The sequence below is a fragment of the Podarcis muralis genome, chromosome 2, assembly GCF_964188315.1.
Source record: "Podarcis muralis chromosome 2, rPodMur119.hap1.1, whole genome shotgun sequence".
Lineage (NCBI taxonomy): Eukaryota > Metazoa > Chordata > Lepidosauria > Squamata > Lacertidae > Podarcis > Podarcis muralis.
Window position 1 is genome coordinate 117598401 of NC_135656.1, and position 18560 is coordinate 117616960.

Here is an 18560-nt window from a genome sequence, read left to right on the forward strand (position 1 = left end):
TCAAACGCATCCATTCTTAAGGAAATCAGCCCTGAGTGCTCACTGGAAGGACAGATCGTGAAGCTGAGGCTCCAAGACTTTGGCCATCTCATGAGAAGAGAAGACTCCCTGGAAAAGACCCTGATGCTGGGAAAGATGGAGGGCACAAGGAGAAGGGGACGACAGAGGACGAGATGGTTGGATAGTGTTTTCGAGGTTACCAGCATGAGTTTGACCAAGCTGCGGGAGGCAGTGGAAGACAGGAGTGCCTGGCGTGCTCTGGTCTATGGGGTCCCGAAGAGTCGAACACGACTAAACGACTAAACAACAACAACAAACCGTAATTTCCATTTATTTCGCCGGGTGTTTGTGTGTCTCTGCTACAGGCAAGGCCACAGGCAAATCTCGTTTAACCAAACCTACGGCACCCAGTTAGGAAACCAGATGCCTCAGGGAAGCCTGCAAACAAGGGACCTTTGAATATTTGCAAATTTTGTTTCTGATCATTTCCTTGGTGAAATTGATTCAAATAGCATTTGCCCCACCCACAACCCTCTGGGTTTGTTTATTTCATCCCTTTCCTCCGCCTGCTTGCTTATATATCTTCCTTATATATCTTCCTACAATCCTCCTGAAAGACTCCACGCATTTTTAGGAGGCTTTGGATGAGATGTTGTTGTTGTTTAGTCATGTCCGACTCTCTGTGACCCCATGGACCAGAGCATGCCAGGCACTCTTATCTTCCACTGCCTCCCGCAGTTTGGTCAAACTCATGCTGGTAGCTTCGAGAACACTGTCCAACCATCTCGTCCTCTGTCGTCCCCTTCTTCTTGTGCCCTCCACCTTTCCCAACATCAGGGTCATTTCCAGGGAGTCTTCTCTTCTCATGAGGTGGCCAAAGTCTTGGAGCCTCAGCTTCAGGATCTGTCCTTCCAGTGAGAACTCAGGGCTGGTTTCCTTAAGAATGGAGAGGTTTGATCTTCTTGCAGTCCATGGGACTCTCAAGAGTCTCCTCCAGCATCAATTCTTCAGCGATCAGCCTTCTTTATGGTCCAGCTCTCACTTCCATACATCACTACTGGGAAAACCATGTCTTTCACTATACGGACCTTTGTTGGCGAGGTGATGTCTCTGCTTTTTAAGATGCTGTCTAGGTTTGCCATCACTTTTCTCCCAAGAAGCAGGCGTCTTTTAATTTTGTGGCTGCTGTCACCATCTGCAGTGATCATGGAGCCCAAGAAAGTAAAATCTCTCACTGCCCCCATTTCTTCCCCTTCTATTTGCCAGGAGGTGATGGGCCCAGTGGCCATGATCTTCGTTTTTTTGATGTTGAGCTTCAGACCATATTTTGCGCTCTCCTCTTTCACCCTCATTAAAAGGTTCTTTAATTCCTCCTCACTTTCTGCCATCAAGGTTGTGTCATCTGCATATCTGATATATACCTCAGATGTGCTTGCTTATATATCTGCCTACAATCCTCCTGAAGACTCCGCGCATTTTTACGAGGTTTTGGATGAGATAATAACCCGCAGCTTCCATCGCACGCAGCTCTTCATCGCGGCTCTCTAAGGGTTAAGGAGAACGAGCTGCGGCTCCTAGAGAAGCCCCGGAAGAACGTGTCTGCTTGGGGAAAGGGGGCGAGAGAGAGAAAAAACGCGAAAGTTCCTTCCTGTTTGAATTGCCTTCAGCGGCGGATGAATGGAGGAAGGAGCCGAGCGAGGGAAAGCGGCTTGCGATGGTAGAGGGGAGGATGGTGAGTACGCAGCATTGGAGGGAGCCAGGCTTTCTCCTCCCTGGGGGTTCTGCGCTTTCTGACAGCTGGGTGGCAGGCAGAAATCCAACAGGGGAAGCTTTTATCTCTTTCTTTTTCTTCTTTCCCCCTGCTCCCTTGGCGTTCAAGTTTCTCCCCGCAAAATCAGCCGCTGAAACCGGGGAATGAAAGGGGAAAGCGCCAAGAACAAAGAAGCCACCGAGGCATTTAAACACTTAAGCAAAATATTATTAAATTAATAATAATAATAATAATAATAATAATTTATTTGTACCCCACCCATCTGGCTGGGTTTCCCCAGCCACTCTGGGCGGCTTCCAACAAAGATAAAAAATACACTAAAATGTCACATATTAAAAACTTCCCTGAACAGGGCTGCCTTCAGATGTCTTCTGAATGTCAGGTAGTTGTTTATCGCTTTGACATCTGGTGGGAGGGCGTTCCACAGGGCGGGTGCCACTACCGAGAAGGCCCTCTGCCTGGTTCCCTGTAGCTTGGCCTCTCGCAGTGAAATTTATTACTTATACCCCGCCCATCTGGCCGGGCCTCCTCAGCCACTCTGGGCGGCTTCCAACAGAATAGGAAAAACGCAATCAAATACCAAACATTAAAAAACTTCCCCAAAAGAGAACGTCGCTTTGCTGTTAAGCAAACGGAGGCGCAAGCAGGGTTGGCCCCGTGCAAACCGAGGAAAGGACTCCCACGCCTTTTTAAATGATGCAGAAGAGGGGGTTTCAGCAGGGTGGAGCTTTGCCCGAAATTTTGTTGCTGTGCACTTACCCTCCAAAATGAAAGGTTGGGCTTCAGTTTGAAGATCTGGTTTTGGGGGGCCCAGCTATTTTTTCCTGTGTCCCCGATTTTGATAGCAGTGGCATGTATGTATGCATGTGTTTTATATACAGTGGTACCTCAGGTTAAGTACTTAATTCGTTCTGGAGGTCCGTTCTTAATCTGAAACTGTTCTTAACCTGAAGCACCACTTTCGCTAATGGGGCCTCCTGCTGCCGCCGCACCGCCAGAGCACGATTTCTGTTCTTATCCTGAAGCAAAGTTCTTAACCCAAGGTGCTATTTCTGGGTTAATGGAGTCTGTAACCTGAAGCGTATGTAACCCGAGGTACCACTGTATTGCTCTCTCATGGCCACCAAGCTTTAAAAGGTGATCAGCCACATTCAGGCAAGATAAGGCTACCAGTGGTTGCTGCCACAATGGTGATCCTCGACCTCTGCTGTTAGGAGGCAGCCTGTGCCCCTGAATAACAGCTGCTGGAATTCAGAAGCGTGGAGAGTGTGGCTGTTGCCCTCAGATCCCACTTGTGGGTTTCCCATTGGGGCATCTGGTTAGCCTCTGTGAAAGCCGGATGTTGGGCCTGATCCTGCAGGGCTGTTCTTACAGTGTCCACCCATCAGCTGAGGAGTGGGACTATGTCAGGCATCCCCAAACTCGGGTCTCCAGATGTTTTGGGACTACAGTTCCCATCATCCCTAGCTAACAGGACCAGTGGTCAGGGATGCTGGGAATTGTAGTCCCAAAACATCTGGAGGGCCAAGTTTGGGGGTGCCTGGACTATGTGCAAGTGTGGAATATGTAACCCAGGATGGTGGCCAGGGGTGAATCAGCCTTTCAAGCCCCCTCCTCAAAGGTCTGCCAACCATGATGACTCTCCTCTTTTTGCAAATTGGCACCAGTTCCCAAAGTCACACCCGCACCATACTGTTTATCTGGTGAGCCGGTGAGCATCACTGCACACCAGGCCAAATCCTGACCAAAACACCAACATTCATTGGATTCTGATCAAGGTTTGATTTTGTTGTAGCAGCCCAGTGGAATAGAGATGTAGACCTTTTCTGTCTCGGTGAAGTCAGACCACTGCGTTAGCAGTACCAAAGTAACCTCTCCGGGGTTCAAGTCTGGGCGGTGTGTCTGGAGGTCCTGGGCTGCCCAGACGACAAGACCCCCCTCAGCCTCGCTGATGTGGTCCAAATGAAAGCAGAGCAACACATTTGACACCAGCTGGGCTGCAGGAGTTGCAGGACAGAGCTGTGCAGTCATACCTCTTGTTACGTTTGCTTCAGGTTAATTTTTTTCATTACTGGAAAAGGTTACTTCCGGGTTTCGCCTCTTGCGCATGCGCAGACGCTCAAAATGATGTCACGCGCATGTGCAGAAGCAGCGTATCGCGACATGTGCAGACGTGGGTTGCATTCTGCTCATGTTGCGAACGGGGCTTCGGAACGGATCCCGTTCGCAACCAGAGGTACCACTGTACAAGACACCATCCAACTGTCTTAGGGACTCCACTCCAGATTTGTGCAGGGTTTACTCCTGAGCCTTTTCTTTCCCCGAAGATATCCTTCAAGGCAGTGGGGACATAGGATCTGAGTTTCCCTTCTCCTAAATGGGCTTCCTTCCTGGTTGGACAATCCTCATCTGCCCCTCACTTCCCTCTACAGCACATGCAGAAACTGCCTTCTTGACCATTGGACCCATGATTAGTCTCGTCCGCTCAATCTGCCGGAGCCTGTCTGCGCATGCAGGGAAAGTTCCTAACTCACTGAGGGTTTGAGGCCCATCGGCTGCCCTCACCTTGTTTAGATGGCTATTTGAAGTCGTTCCCTGGGATTGTGGCCGCTGTCACACGCTGACAGCTTCTAGGAGCCACAGGTGAGAGTTGAGTGCAGGTGGGGACCAGAGGTGCACAAACTGCCCCACAAGGATCAAAATGGTCAAAGGCCTGGAAACGATGCCTTACGAGGAACGGCTAAGGGAGCTGGGCATGTTTAGCCTGGAGAAGAGGAGGTTAAGGGGTGATATGATAGCCATGTTCAAATATATAAAAGGATGTCATATAGAGGAAGGAGAAAGGTTGTTTTCTGCTGCTCCAGAGAAGCGGACACGGAGCAATGGATCCAAACTACAAGAAAGAAGATTCCACCTAAACATTAGGAAGAACTTCCTGACAGTAAGAGCTGTTCGACAGTGGAATTTGCTGCCAAGGAGTGTGGTGGAGTCTCCTTCTTTGGAGGTCTTTAAGCAGAGGCTTGACAACCATATGTCAGGAGTGCTCTGATGGTGTTTCCTGCTTGGCAGGGGGTTGGACTCGATGGCCCTTGTGGTCTATTCCAACTCTATGATTCTAAGGAGCACAATGTGTCCCCCACCAGAGTCCCCACCCCTCTCCTGAAGCTTGCACAACGGGGGGGGGGGGAGAAACCCATAGACTATTGAATGTAATACAGGTGGTTCTAAACCGAGGGTGAGGTGAGATCAGGCCCTGCCAGGAAGGCTTAATGTGGGCTTCCCTGTCTGGCCCTTCCCAGGCCACACTTCTCACTGGTCATGTTCTGAACCTCCCATCTGGAATGTGCCACAAAATTCTGAAAATGCCTCTTGCTTTCCAATCGTGTAGGTGTCAAAATCTTTGGGTTCTTGCATGGCTGGAATGTGCCCTGCTCTTCAAAGGAAAGAGTTGCCTCCTTTGCCACACCCATTTTTTACTTTGGCCACGCCCACTTCTGTCATGGGAGGACCTCTTTCCCGGAAGCCTGCCTGCCTGTCAAGAGAATGTGAAACCTCAGTCTGGAGATAATAATAACAAATAAAAGATGGTTCCCTAGTGCTGCTGCTCTAATCCAAGGTTTCCTAGCGCTGCACTGAGCTGCAATTCAGCCACGTTTCCAAACAAGAATATTAATTTGGCAATGAAGCAAATGAACTGCCCACGGCTCCCAAGGTTCTGGCAAAATGTTTCTAGCAACTCTGGCAGGTGTGGAGCAGCAGGAAATTTGTGCAGGCTTTGCCTTGGCTATCCTTTCTCTTTTCCTTGGCATTCAGAAGTGTTTCTGCCTTCCATTGTGGAGGCAGAGTTAGTGGCCGTTCATAGCCATACCTTCCATGAACTTGCCTGATTTCCTTTTGTAGCCATAAACCATCATTCGGAGCGGATAACATGGTTTAACTCTATTCTTTTGCCTTTTCTGAATCTCCCAAACTCCTCCTTCGCATGTCTGCAATTTCTAGTACTATGAGAGAGAGAAATCTTTTATAGAATTGCAGAATTGGAAGGGACCCCAAGGGTCATCTAGTCCAGCCCCCTGCAATGCAGGAATCTCAGCTAAAGCATCCATGACAGATTCATCCTCTGCTTAAAAACTTCCAAGGAAGGAGAGTCCACAACCGTGCATAATTTTATACTCCTCTGACATCTCCCATGCCCATGCTCAGAATCTAATTTGAAGTTTGTATAAAGATCTATACATTTATAAGGTTTTTAAAATCAGTATCAGGTGTGGAAGAACCTGTGACCCTCCAGCTGATGCTGAATTCAAACTCCCATCATCCCTAGCTGATGCCAGGGCTGATAGGATTTAAAGTTCAGCAACATCTGGAGGGCCAAAAGTTCCCCACTCCTGATCTGTGTCTTGTCCAACATCCTCTTTGCCTGGTCTACTTCATAGGGTTGTTGCGAGGACAAAATGGAGAGGGGAAGAACCATGTTACTGCCTTGAGATTTTGGAAGAAAGGAGGGGTATAAATGCAAGATCATATTAGTTATTCTCATTTCTGGTTTACTTCTCTCCCATCCCAGAGAGAGCCCTTTCCGCTCATCCGGAACGTCTACCTATCTAAACGTTAGCCAAGAAGAAGACCTGATTCATCTCTGCTGCCTGTTGAATGACACCTTTCCACCTTAACATGGCATACTGGATCTAAGGAGAGGCTGGATATTTGTTCCGACTTTCAGCGAGGAAGCAAGAAGTTCTCTGGGATAAAGAGGGAGACTGAACTCGGATGAGGCCATTCTGGGCCCGAGACAAGATGGCCGTCAGGGAAGGGACACAGTCTGGCTTTGGCCTGCGGTTCCACGCAGAGCTTGAGCAAGGAGTCCCCCAGCAGATCAAAATGGAGGAGGAGGATACCTCGGATTCCACCTCGGGGGAAGGGTTGGAAGAAACCCCTTACATCATCCAGGCCGGAAGCATCCGCAAATTCCTGCAGAGGCCTCCCGGGGACCAGGAAACTGGCAACGGGCTGCTTTGGGAAACCCAGTGGCAGGACTTTCTGAAGACTCTGGAATACCCACCACAGATCCTCGAGGAACCCACCCCGTGGGACAACACCAAGTCTTTCCTGGCCTCCTTTGAGCAAGTGGCTGAAGCGTGCCGGTGGCCCCGAGATGACTGGATGGCCCATCTTCTGCCAGCCCTCAGCGGGGAAGCTGAGCAGATCTTCAGCAACCTGGACACCAGAGACAGGATTAACTACGACAAGGTCAAGGCGGCCATCTTGCGTGGGGATGCCATCATCAGGGAGAGGCAGCGCCAGAACTTCCGCTGCTTCTGCTACCAGGAGGCCGAGGGGCCAAGAGGCGTTTACGGGCGGCTCCAGCAGCTGTGCGGTCAGTGGCTGAAGGTGGAGAGGCACTCCAAGGAGCAGATCCTGGAGCTGCTGATCCTGGAGCAGTTCCTGAGCATCCTGCCGCCCGAGATGCAGAGCTGGGTCGGGGAACATGGGCCGGAGACCTGCTCCCAAGCGGTGGCCTTGGCCGAGGACTTCCTGCAGAGGGCATATGCTGGAGAGAGTTGGGAAGAGCAGGTGAGAGTCTAGATTTTCCAGCTTTGACTTAGGTAAGTTTCTCTCTTCAAGGTTACACCCCTGCTCTCAACAGCAGTGCCTGATGAGCTTGTTCAGGTATGATGAAAGCAGACAAATATCCTAGGCAGAGGAGATGGGGGTTGCTTGCTCTGCAACAAAACGTTACAGCATGGTTTGTTCCTTGTTCTGGTTTCTAGACACTCTTTTCCACTGCGTTTTTTGGGGGGTGGGCAGAGATTCACTGTATTTACCGTATTTTTCGCTCTATAGGACGCATCAGACCATAGGACACACTGGACTATAGGAGGGGGAGAACAGGAAGAAAAAAAATTCTCCCCCTCTCTGCTCAGCGTCCCTTCAGCGAAGCGGCAGGAGAAACGGAGCCCCTTCCATTTCTCCTCCCACTTTACTGAAGGGGCGCTGCGCAGAGAGGGAAAACTGTGCAGCGCCACTCCAGCGAACCGAAGCCTGGAGAGCAAGAGGGATCGGTGTGCACCGACCCCTCTCGCTCTCCAGGCTTCAGGCAGCTATCCGCAAGCCTTCAGAGCGCAGCGGGAACTCCTGCTGCACTCCGAAGGCTTGCGGATAGCTGCCTGAAGCCCCCGGAGCGCAGTGGGAGTTCTCTGCGCTCCGGGGGCTTCAGGTGGCTTCAGCGAAAGCAACGCGAAGCCTCCGGAGCGTGGGTGGAGCTTTCCCTCTGCGCTTCGGTGGCTTCGCATTGCTATCGCTGAAGCCAAGGAGCCTGCATTCGCTCCATAGGACGCATACATATTTCCCCTTCATTTTTGGAGGGGGGAAAGTGTGTCCTACAGAGCGAAAAATACGGTATTTATTACCTTCATAGACCACCTTTTCCTCCAAGGAGCTCAAGGTTCTTGCCTCTCTATTTTATCCTCATAACCACCCTGTGAGGTCAGTTAGACTGAGAGACAGGGATTGGTCTCAGGTCGGCCAGTGAATTGCATGGCTACATTTGAACCCTGGTCTCTCTCACTGACTACTACACCACACTGGCTCTCCCAGTGTATTTAGAAACCTTTATATGGACGAACCCTGGAATTATGCTCTAAAAGTAGAATCTTGATAAAGTTGTCCATTTAACTCAGTTTGGTTGGCCAGAAAAGCTTAGCCTGTCAGGCATGTGTACCAAGAAATGTCGTAAAAATAAAGAGCAAATAAAACCATGAAACACGCACCGGGAAACGACATAAGCACGCTCTTAAGAGTTCGAGGAATTTAAGAGACGTAAGCAAGTTTGTAGAGTAAAAGATGAGGCATGGAGCATGTGAGGGAGGAAGTGAGCTAATATCCAGGGCTTTTCTTCAGCTGGAACTCAGTTTCGACACCTCTCAGGCGGGAGCCATTGCCATTCTAAGAGAGTGAGGGAGGTGTTTGTGAGGGGTTCCCACGTCTCTTTTTCTAGAAAAATAGCACTGGTTAGATCAATATTGGAAGGGATCTTGGCATCAAAATCCTAAAAGAGGTTCCATCTTAGTGTGTGAAGGCCATGACTGCTTGAACAAGGCAGGTGTCCCTTTGGCCCCACAGCACCAGCTGAGGAGGAGGCCTCACTCTGCCCATTTTATTTTATTTTATTTTATTTTTATTTTATTTATTTTATTTATTTCAGGAGTTGGGACCAATTGAGGAGGTCGCTCTGGATTTCTCTGAGGAAGAAGAGACCCCACTGAATGGGGAGCAGAGCCCTGGTTACACAGAGGCCAATAGGGAGGATGACGACAGCGACGCCACCTCACTAGGTGAGGATGACTATTGATTTTCACTTAAAAATACCACCAATGGCTTCTCTCCAGCAAACTGAGACTGGCCAGCAGTAAAACCATGGGCCCCATCCTAGTCCTCCTCAGAATAGGCCCATTACACTTAATGGGCATGACTGACTTAGGTTGGCTAATTGCAGTGGGTCTAAAGGTAAAGGGACCCCCGACCATTAGGTCCAGTCGTGACCAACTCTGGGGTTGCAGTGCTCATCTCTCTTTATTGGCCGAGGGAGCCGGTGTACAGCTTCCGGGTCATGTGGCCAGCACGACTAAGCCGCTTCTGGCAAACCAGAGCAGCGCACGGAAATGCCGTTTACCTTCCTGCCGGAGCGGTACCTATTTATCTACTTGCACTTTGACGTGCTTTCGAACTGCTAGGTTGGCAGGAGCAGGGACTGAGCAACGGGAGCTTACCCCGTCGCGGGGATTCGAACCGCCGACCTTCTGATCGGCAAGTCCTAGGCTCTCTGGTTTAACCCACAGCGCCACCTGCGTCCCTGCAGTGGGTCCACTCTGTGTCTACTCCTTAAAATGTATAATAACCAATTGCTGTAAAAACAACAGCAGCAGTTGACCATTGCAGTGGTCACGGAAACAAGTAAAACACAAACAGGTGGCAGTAAGCAAGTGTCAGGATAGGAAGGAGCTATTTCTGCTGCTGCCGCTGCCGCTGCCGCCACCCACTCCCCATCATTGCAGGGGGTTGGACTAGATGACCCTTGGCTCCCTTCCAAGTCCTAAGATTCTATGATTCTGCATCCAGACCTGCTGGATAGCTCAGTTGGTTAGAGCATGGCGCTGATAATGCCAAGGCGTCAGGTTCAATCCCAGTAAGGGACGGCTGCATATTTCTGCATTGCAAGGGGTTGGACTAGATGGTCCCTTCCAACTTTATGATTCCATGATAACAGCAGTAGCAAGTAACCAAGGACTAGTAAACATGTAAAATATATGAAACAAAGGAGAATTTTAAAAAATAAATAAATCTATGTGACTTTCTCAAGGATTTCTCTCCATCTTTGAACGGGCCTTCTCAGCAGTGGCTCCTTGTCTGTGGAATCCTCTCCCCAGGGAAGTTTGCCTATTTAACCAGGCCTTTGTTTGATTTGATTGACATCCTATGCCCTTTTAAAATGTGGGTTTTTGGGGGGAGGGGTGTTGTTATTTTTATTATGGATTTTGTGGTTTTATATTTTAGTCTGTAAACCGCTCTGAGAACAGCAGGTATAGGGCGGTACAGTGGTGCCCCGCAAGACGAATGCCTCGCAAGATGAAAAACTCGCTAGACGAAAGAGTTTTCCGTTTTTGAGGCGCTTCGCAAGACGAATTTCCCTATGGGCTTGCTTCGCAAGACGAAAACGTCTTGCGAGTTCTTGCGAGTTTTTTCCTCCCCCCCCCCTTTTTCTAAGCCGCTAAGAGCCACTAAGCCGCTAATAGCGCTAATCCGCTAAGCCGCTAATGGCCGTGCATCGCAAGACGAGAAAACCGCTAGACGAAGAGACTCGCGGAACGAATTATTTTCGTCCTGCGAGGCACCACTGTATATAAATTCAATTAATAATAATAGTAGTAGTATTAGTGCTTTTCCAGCTGCATTGGCTCCTGGTGGAGTACAGTGGTACCTCGCAAGACGAATGCCTCGCAAGACAAAAAACTCGCTAGACGAAAGGTTTTTCCGTTTTCGATTTGCCTCGCAAGACGAATTTCCCCTATGGGCTTGCTTCGCAAGACGAAAACGTCTCGCGACTTTGTTTTCTTTGTCTAAAAACAAAGATATGTTTTGTTTATAAAGTTAATTTATTTTCCCTTCAATTTTTGAACTGCTCTTTACAGTATGTGTGACTTTAAAGAGCAGTTAATAAACTGTTGTTGTACCAAATTTGGCTTTGTTTGGACTTTTTTTGACCATAGGAACGCATTAATTGATTTTCAATGCATTCCTATGGGATTTCGTGCTTCGCAAGACGAAAAATTCGCTAGACGACAAAAATTGCGGAACGAATTAATTTCGTCTTGCGGGGCACCACTGTACAGGGTCATATTTAAGGTGCTGGTTTTGACCTTTAAAGCCCTTCACAGCCTAGGACCCTCGTACCTACGGGACCGTCTCTCCTGGCATGCCCCGCGGAGGACCTTAAGGTCCATATATAGCAACACCCTAGAGGTCCCAAGCCCTAAGGAAGTTAGATTAGCCTCAACCAGAGCCAGGGCCTTCTCAACACTGGCTCCAGCCTGGTGGAATGCTCTGTCTCATGAGACCAGGGCCCTGCAGGATGTGATTTCTTTCCTCAGGGCCTGTAAGACAGAGTTGTTCCGCCTGGCCTTTGGCTTGGAATCAGTTTTATTCCCTCCCCCTCTTTCTTTTTTCCTTTCTCCTCCTGTGAAGAGGCTGCATCTTAATGTTTTAATGTTGTATCTTAATCTTTTAAATTGTATTTTAATCAACTTGTTTTTATTATTGGTTGTTAGCCGCCCTGAGCCCGGTCTTGGCTGGGGAGGGCAGGGTATAAATAAAAATATTATTATTATTATTATTATTATTATTATTATTATTATTATTTATTATAGTAGTAGTTGTAGAATGGTAGAATAGTTCTACCATTGGCCCATCTATCCCAGCATCCTGTTCTCACAATGGCCAATCAGATGACCCAATGAGAAGCCTGCAAACAGGACCTATGTGGAACAGTATTTCCAATTCTTAGCAACTGGTACTCAGGGAGAGCATGATCATCTCTGCTAGTAGCTGTTGATGGCCTTATCTTGTGGTTTAACAGTCAGTTCCTCCAATCAGGGAACTCTGGGAATCGTAGCTCTTCGGGGGGGGGGGGGACAGGGGTGCCTTCTAATAACTCTCAGCACCCTGAACAAATTACAGCTCCCAGGATTCTCTGTGGGCAGCCTTGACTGATTAAAGTGGTGTGATACTGCTTTAAATGTGTGGTCCACGTGGGGACTGAGAGAGATAACGAGAGAGAATGAGAGAGAAGGGCAAGTATTTGGCCTCGCTTTCTTCTTTATTTCCCCAGCCACTCTGGGCGGCTCCCAACAGAATATTAAAAACACAATAAAACATCAAACACTAAAAACTTCCCTGTACAGGGTTGCCTTCAGATGTCTTCTAAAAGTCAGATAGTTGTTTATTTCCTTGACATCTGATGGGAGGGCATTCACAGGGTGGGTGCCAACACCGAGAAGGCCCTCTGCCTGGTTCCCTATAACCTCACTTCTTGCAGTGAGGGAACCGCCAGAAGGCCCTCGGAGCTGGACCTCAGCGTCATGAGATGTTTCATGAGTGTAGTGGCTATTGACTTTTGACACTTGAGGGTTATATTTTTAGCACCCACCTTATTTTTAGCAATTGTCAGTTGCTATAAATTGCTTTTGGTGTTTTGTTTTAACGCTGTAACTCACCCTGCAACCTTGGGGTGTAAAGGTAAAGGTAAAGGTACCCCTGCCCGTACGGGCCAGTCTTGACAGACTCTAGGGTTCTCATCTCACACCTCCGGGTCATGTGGCCAGTGTGACATAGCTGCTCTGGCGACCTGCAACCTTGGGGTGATGGGCAGATGATGATGATGATGATGATGATGATAATAATATAGTGGAATGGCTGTATGGATCTTCAGGAGCAGAGGCAGTGTACCTCTAAATGCCAGCTGCTTGGGGTGCTTCCCAGAGGCATCTTATTGGCCAACTACAGGAAACAGGAAGCTGGGCTAGGTGGACCATTGGTCCAGTCCAGCAGGGCACTCATTTGTTTTTTTCTTCCATGTTTAAAATGTCCCCTTTGTTGTGGCAGGTGAAGATTGGGTGAGTGCCACTGAGACGGAGACACCCCAGTCAGAAGGATTTTATCAAGCCTACCCAAACGGGACTCCGAACGGAAGGAGAGAAGAAAGCAAGGCTTCATGTTTTCGTGAGCAGGAAGAGCACCACCCTGAGACGAAAGAGGAAAATGGCCCACCAGAGAGAGCAGAAACATGTGTGATTTGGGAGGGTGATGAACTCCTTGAGGAAAGCAGGGAAGCACAGGGGATCCACATGCCAAAGAAGAAGGGCATGTTCAAGGTTGATGGATGGCGCTTCAGGCAGAGGACAGACCCTATTAAACGTGAGAGAACCAACACAGTGGAGCAGCCCTACAAATGCTCTGATGGTGGGAAAAGCTTCAAGGTGATCTCTCACTCCATTTCTCGTAAAAGAAGACATGGGGAAAGGAAGCAACACAGGTGCCCGGACTGTGGGAAATCCTTCATTGGCAAAGCACACCTTATCAATCATCAGAGAACCCACACTGGAGAGAAGCCGTTCAAGTGCCTGGCCTGTGGGAAGACTTTTGCCCAGAGTTCCAACCTCAGTGTCCATCAGAGAATCCACACAGGAGTGAAGCCGTTCCAGTGCTCTGACTGTGGGAAAAACTTCTGTTCCAGCGCCAACCTTACCAAACACCAGAGCACCCATGTGAAGGGGGCCCCATATAAATGTTTAGTGTGTGGGAAGAGCTTCAAGGTGCACTCTCACTTTATCACCCACAAAAGAATCCACGCAGGAAGGAAATCCCACACATGCTCAGACTGTGGGAAGAACTTCCTTGCTGCATCACACCTCATAATTCATCGGCGAGTTCATACTGGAGAGAGACCCTATAAATGTGTGGAATGTGGGAAAGCCTTTATTCAGAAGGCTCACCTTAAGGTCCACCAACGAACGCACAAAAGAGGAAAATCGTTCCAGTGTTCTGAGTGTGGAGAAAACTTCAGTTCCAGGATCAGCCTTATCCAACATCAAATAATCCACCCTGGAGTGAGCCCCTATAAATGCTATGAATGTGGGAAAACCTTCAGGGTGAATTCCCACCTTATTGCTCACAAGAGGAACCACGCAGCCAAGAAACCCCATAAGTGTTCATACTGTGGGAAATCCTTCTTTACCAAATCGTACTTTATCATCCATCAGAGAATCCACACAGGAGAGAGACCGTTCAAATGCTTGGCCTGCGGGAAAGGTTTTAGCCAGATTTCGCACCTTAATGTTCATAAACGAACCCACATTGGGGTGAAGACATTCCAGTGTTCTGACTGTGGGAAAAGTTTCAGTTCGAGCTCAAACCTTATTAAGCATCAGAGCATCCACACAAGAGGAAACCTCTATATATGCTCTGACTGTGGGAAAAGCTTCAAAGGCCATTCCCACCTTATTGCTCACAAGAGAATCCACACAGCCAAGAAGACCCACAAGTGTTCGTACTGCGGGAAGTCCTTTTTTGGCAAATCGTACCTCATAACCCACCAGAGGATCCACACGGGAGAGAGGCCATACAAATGTTTGACCTGTGGGAAAAGCTTCACGCAGAGCTCCCACCTTACCGCTCATCAAAGGACTCACAAAGGAAAAAAGTCATTATGTTGCTCAGACTGTGGGAAAAGCTTCAGGGTCAGCTCTCACCTTATTGCACACAAGAGGATTCATGAGGCAAAGAAAGCCCATAAGTGTTCCTACTGCAGCAAATCCTTCATTTTCAAGTCCTACCTTATCATACACGAGAGAATGCACACGGGAGAGAGACCTTACAAATGTTTGGTTTGTGGCAAAAGCTTTAGTCAGAATTCACACCTTACTGTTCATCAGAGAACTCATGTGGGGAAGAAACCACTCAGGAAAAGCTTTAGGGTGAGCTCTCAGCTTATTGCCCATAAGAGAATCCACACAACAAAGAAGCTGCACAACAACAACAACAACAACAACAACAACAACAACAACGGGAATAGTACTAAGTGTTTGGATTGTGGGAAATCTTTCATATCCAAATCATATCTGATCATCCATCAGAGAATACACACAGGAGAGAGACCCTACAAGTGCACGGCCTGTGGGAAATGTTTCAGCCAGAGCTCTCATCTGACAGTCCACCAGAGAACCCACAAGGGAGAGAAGTTGTTCCCGTGTTCAGACTGTGAGGAAAAATTCCGTTCCAGGATGAAGCTTCTTAAGCATCAGAGAATCCACATGAAGGGGAATCCATTTAAATGCTTGGACTGTGGGAAATCGTTTGTCACCAAATCACAGCTTGTGGTACACCAGAGAAGCCACACTGGGGAGAGGCCGTATAAATGTTTGGACTGTGGGAAAGGGTTCAGCCAGAGCTCAAACCTCATTAGGCACCAGAGGATTCATTCGGGGGAGAACCCCTATAAATGCTCAGACTGTGGGAAAAGCTTCTGTTCAGGTGAGAACCTTACTAAGCATCAGAGAATCCACACTTAAGGAAGCAGGATCCCGAATTATGTGCCCATACACTTCGAGAAGGCCATAAAAGTGTATGGACTTAAACAACAGTGGATTTTATTAGTCAGTAGGTGGTGGCGAGGAAAATATATTTGGCAAAACACCATGCTTCAGACAGCGTTTTTGGTCATTACTCAAAAATTTGCTGTTCACCAGTGAAGCCATGGAGGAATCAGCTGAGGTAAATGCTTTAGACAAAGGGAAGCATCCCTTGTGAGCTCAGATCTTTCCGTCGAAAAGGCGGAACTTGAATCTGCATCAGGTTTTGAACTCAGGACATATGGGATGCGAGGGTGATTCGACAGCTGCATCATCACCTTCTTCTGGCCAAAATAGGGCATTTTAAGGAAAACTGCCCGAACTTGTAAGGATGAGCAACAGTGGGCCAAGTGGTGGTGTTTCTAGACAACTCTAAAAGATTCCAGGTCGCCCTCAGTAAGTTGCTCTCCTTGTGACAGATTGCGTTGGCTCATCTTTTGCACCCTCCTTCATCAACCTAACAGGAGCAGAGTCAGAATCCTAGACTGGGTGGAGTGGAGTGGGGTCTCACTGAAGCTGCCTTTCAGTTTATTTGTCCATCCAGCCCTTTATTTTCTTTTCTGATTGGCTGCAGCATTCCAAGATCTTGGGGGGATAAAGACTTTCCCATCGCTTACGAACAGAAGAACCCAAGAATAGCCACTTGCTACTTGAGGCCATTTTTTAAAACAAAACAATGAATTGATCCTGGAGCCATTCAAAGCCAGGTTCTGCTCCTGAGCTCCAGAAAATCTTCTACAGCTACTGAAATTTCTACATATGGAACAAGTGGTGCAAGAGAAAGACACTGCTTAGGTCTTAAAATATATCTGTGTCAGAAAATCCACATGGGAAAGAAGCCATAGAAACACTCAGATTCATAGCTGTCAACTTTTCCCTTTTCTTGTGAAAATAAGAATAAGGGAAGTTCCCTTAAAAAATGGGAAACGTTGACAGCTATGCTCAGATTGCCGCTGAAACTCTTAGTTTGAGTAAACCTTGGAGTAAACCCTGGAATCTGTGCAGGACAGAATGTTTTTATGTTGTATAAGGAACCAGACACCTCTTAAAAAGGAGAGAGAGAAATCCAGGCTGCTGACCAATCTAGGGCTTTTTTAAAAAACAATTTTTCATTTTTCAATATTTTATGGGTCTGTTGGCAGAGCGGACTTTCCGTTATCCTAAGAAACAACCAAGTGGTCCCTCTCTGGCTGTGCAACTTGCTGCCAGGAACAAGTCCCAAGTTACTTCCTTCCAAATTATTGTGAGAATGATGTGGGGAGACCTGTTTGTGTTATGTGGGGGGGGGGGGGGATGTGCTTGGCTTTCTGTTCTCACAGCTGATGTTGGGAAATCCTGTCTTTCTCAGTCTTTCGCCCCATGGCTGGCAGCCACCGTCCAATCTCCTGCACATACTTGTCCCAAGGCTAGCAGAGGTTGCCCTGCAGAGAAAAGTGGACTAACCTGACTTGCTGTGAATGTGTGCGTCCAGAATTGCTCAGCCCCCAGCCTCTGTGGTATGCATGGTCCTTCACAGAGCACAGTGCATAGACAACATGATGCATCAAATGCCTGGACTTGAGCCTTGGGGGGCGGGAACCCAAACTGTTTCTGCTTCTGCGGCAAAGCCTGCTCAGGGTCTGCTGTGATTACATTTAAGGTCCAAGTTTCACGCTTTTCAACTATGGCTGCGCTGTTTGGGGGTGTGGTGTGGGGGACAACGGCCATGCTGGGGGGGTGATGTCACTTAGAATCAGAGAATCGGAAGGGGACCCCCAATGGTCATCTAGTCCAACCCCTTGCAAAGCAGGAATCTCAGCTGAAGCATCCGTGACTGATGGCCATCCAACCTCTGCTTAGAAAGCTCCAAGGATGGAGAGTCTACCACCTCTCATAGAAGTCTGTTCCACAGCTCTTACTGTCAGAAAGTTTTTCTGAATGCTTAGGAGGAATCTCCTTTCTTGTAACTTGAAGCCATTGGTTTTGAGTGCTACCCTCCAGAGCAAAAGAAAACAAGCATGCTCCCTCTTCCATGTGACAGCCCTTAAGTTATTTGAAGATGGTTATCATATCTCATCTCAGTCTCCTCTTTTCCAGGCTAAACATACACAGCTCCTTCAAGTGATTCTCATAAGGCTTAGTTTCCAGACCCTTGATCATCTTGGTTGCCCTCCTCTGCACACAGTCCAGCTTGTCAACATCCTTCTAAAATTGTGGCGCCCAGAATTGGACACAGGACTCCAGGTGTTGTCTGACCAAGGCAAAATAGAGAATATTACTTCCCTTGATCTGGAGACTTCTGTTGATGCAGCCTAGAATAGCATTAGCTTTTTTGCTGTTGCATCACACTGTTGGCTCGTGTTCAGCTTGTGGTCCACCAAGACCCCTTCATCGTTGCTCTTTCTCCCCCATACCATTTTTCAGAAAAGGGACAAATTGACACATCAGGGTGTGAGGTCATATCAGCACCGTCCAGTCAGGAGCTAGTAATCACGTATGATGTCACATGAGCACTGGCCAGTCAGGAGCAAACTCACCCCCTCCTCTATAGCAGAACATAATAACAGAACAGCCTTGTTTTGTTGTTAGCGTGTTAACCCTTTGGAGGTAAAGTTCAAACCATTGGAGAGTTACAACACCTGCAGGAGAGACATGTTTTATTACACGTTGGGCAGATGAAAGTTAGGCTGATGTAGGTGTGCCATGGCGTTTCACTGGCTACAGAATTGCTTCTTTTCAGCAAACGACGTGTTTCCAGCAGTGTTTGCAGACCTCGATGTTGCCCAGGTTGTACATTCTGCAAATGCTCCATGGGGGGGGGGGGAGAAAACAAATAAATCTTTGTGTGGAAATATCTTTTTATTCCTGCTGCATTTCAAATAAACACTTTCCGACAGGATGAGATTTTGCCCGACCCAGGAAGAGGCAAAAGAGCCCAGAGCTCTTCACTTTGACAAGCTCGTTTATCTGAGCACCTTCACAAGCAGAGGCGGATTTAGGGGAGTGCGACTGGTTCGCCCGCACTGGGTGCTGAGCTGGGAGGGCGCTGCAGGCCCCCCCCCCAACAATGACTTATAAGGCAAGAGGCAGGGGGCACCAAATTTTGGCATCGCCCAGGGCCCTACTCA

The 18560-nt window shown here is 48.2% G+C and overlaps 1 protein-coding gene across 1 annotated transcript; it reads left to right on the forward strand.

Annotated features, from left to right (window-relative positions):
* Window positions 1–1628: 1628 nt before the first annotated feature.
* Window positions 1629–16130, forward strand: LOC114592363 (uncharacterized). Its single transcript, XM_077921027.1, has 4 exons — window positions 1629–1732; window positions 6339–7345; window positions 8976–9105; window positions 12929–16130. Exons 2-4 carry the CDS (start codon window positions 6542–6544, stop codon window positions 15391–15393), a joined length of 3399 nt encoding a protein of 1132 aa, XP_077777153.1. The 5' UTR covers window positions 1629–1732; window positions 6339–6541; the 3' UTR covers window positions 15394–16130.
* Window positions 16131–18560: the final 2430 nt, after the last annotated feature.

Bases quoted from the DNA above. Each gene is read 5' to 3' on its own strand.
- LOC114592363 (XM_077921027.1), top strand. From the start codon at position 6,542: ATGAGGCCATTCTGGGCCCGAGACAAGATGGCCGTCAGGGAAGGGACA. The intron at 7,346-8,975 runs GTGAGAGTCTAG...TATTTATTTCAG, and splicing joins GAGAGAGTTGGGAAGAGCAG to GAGTTGGGACCAATTGAGGA. The intron at 9,106-12,928 runs GTGAGGATGACT...TTGTTGTGGCAG, and splicing joins CAGCGACGCCACCTCACTAG to GTGAAGATTGGGTGAGTGCC.